At 31.1% G+C, this 1,226-nt stretch overlaps 1 protein-coding gene across 1 annotated transcript in view; it reads left to right on the top strand.

Moving 5' to 3' along the window:
* Nucleotides 1-454: 454 nt before the first annotated feature.
* LOC106106102 (lateral signaling target protein 2 homolog) overlaps nt 455-1,226 on the top strand; it is a 30,356-nt gene continuing 29,584 nt past the window's right edge. Inside the window, exon 1 of the mRNA XM_013286631.1 lies at nt 455-667. Coding sequence (XP_013142085.1) covers nt 605-667 — 63 coding nt within the window. The 5' untranslated portion in view covers nt 455-604. The remainder of the gene's footprint in view (nt 668-1,226) is intronic.

Genomic DNA, 1,226 nt, shown 5'->3' with positions numbered 1-1,226 from the left:
CAACAGCTCGTAGCAAATAATTCTGAAGACACCTTTAGTGACCTAAAGTCTAAAATCACATCCTCTATCCAGAAAAAGGATTTTTGACCTTTGTCTAATATTTCCATGCCACCTTAATTGATACGAAATCTCGCCAATAGATGGCGGTTACATAGCGATTGTTAACTTAAACAGTATGCCAAAAGATGGCAGCTTTACAAGTGAAAAAAAAAATGTTGTTGGGTAATGTCTATTATTTTTAATTTTGCTTTTTGCGTTGATTTTTGTTTTATCCAGAGGCCTTAGATCTAATCGCAATTATTTTAGAATTCTTTGGAAATGTAACAAATGTCCTTATGTTGGTATGTTTCCGATCTTTTCATTCGTCTGATATTAGCAGCAGAAAATATTGAATGAGTTCTGCTGACGGCGATCAAATTATCCGTTCAGTTAAATCGGATCATTCATTCACAAACGTGAACGCGAATCGTGGAAACATGTCCGCCGTTTGTGTATTTTGACGTAAATATTGGCCAAAAAATCGCCGTGTTTGCAAATAATTTGTGTTTTTTCAGTGCTAAGTTGGTTTTATAATGTGTGTGTGATTGTGCTGTGATCCGTTCATATGAGGCTGCTATATAAAACTGGTCCGATGGATTCTCTCAGAAAATGGTTCCGCAAACCAAAGGTATGTCAAAATAACTTAGTATTTTTATACTTTTAAACTTTTAGTTTAAGTCTTTATACTTTTGTTAAATCATACTTTAAATTCTCTATAACATATTTAACTTTGATAAGAATAAGTTTAAAAACGGTACCCTTTTAAAAACCAAATATCAAGATTACTCATTCTTTGTTGTCACGCATTACTTTCTCAATGTTTCTATTTTATTTTGGTTCGCCTGCCATTGTCCCGATTGTTTTTACGGTTTAATTAATTTCAACAATTCGATATTAAATTTACTTTAAATAGGTATTTAGAATGCTATCTAGTTTGCGAGTTTTTCGCAATGACAAAGTTGTTAATTTTAGGCAAATTTATGTAAAATTTGTTTAAACAAAGTATTGATGGAATTTTAAAATGCGTAGTTTGTCGTGACCTAACTTTTTTGTCATTTGGTAAACAAAGTGTCCACAAACTAGTTTTGTTCTATAACCTTGATGTAAATGTTAGTTTATTCTGAAATTCGATTTATTACAAAACTTTTTACATATGACATATAATTTAATAAAATAAAGGCTGCATA

The sequence above is a fragment of the Papilio polytes genome, unplaced genomic scaffold (assembly GCF_000836215.1).
Source record: "Papilio polytes unplaced genomic scaffold, Ppol_1.0 DF822400.1, whole genome shotgun sequence".
Taxonomy (NCBI): Eukaryota; Metazoa; Arthropoda; class Insecta; order Lepidoptera; family Papilionidae; genus Papilio; species Papilio polytes.
Note: the sequence above shows the minus strand (reverse complement) of the source record. Positions and strands in the feature narration are given on the sequence as shown.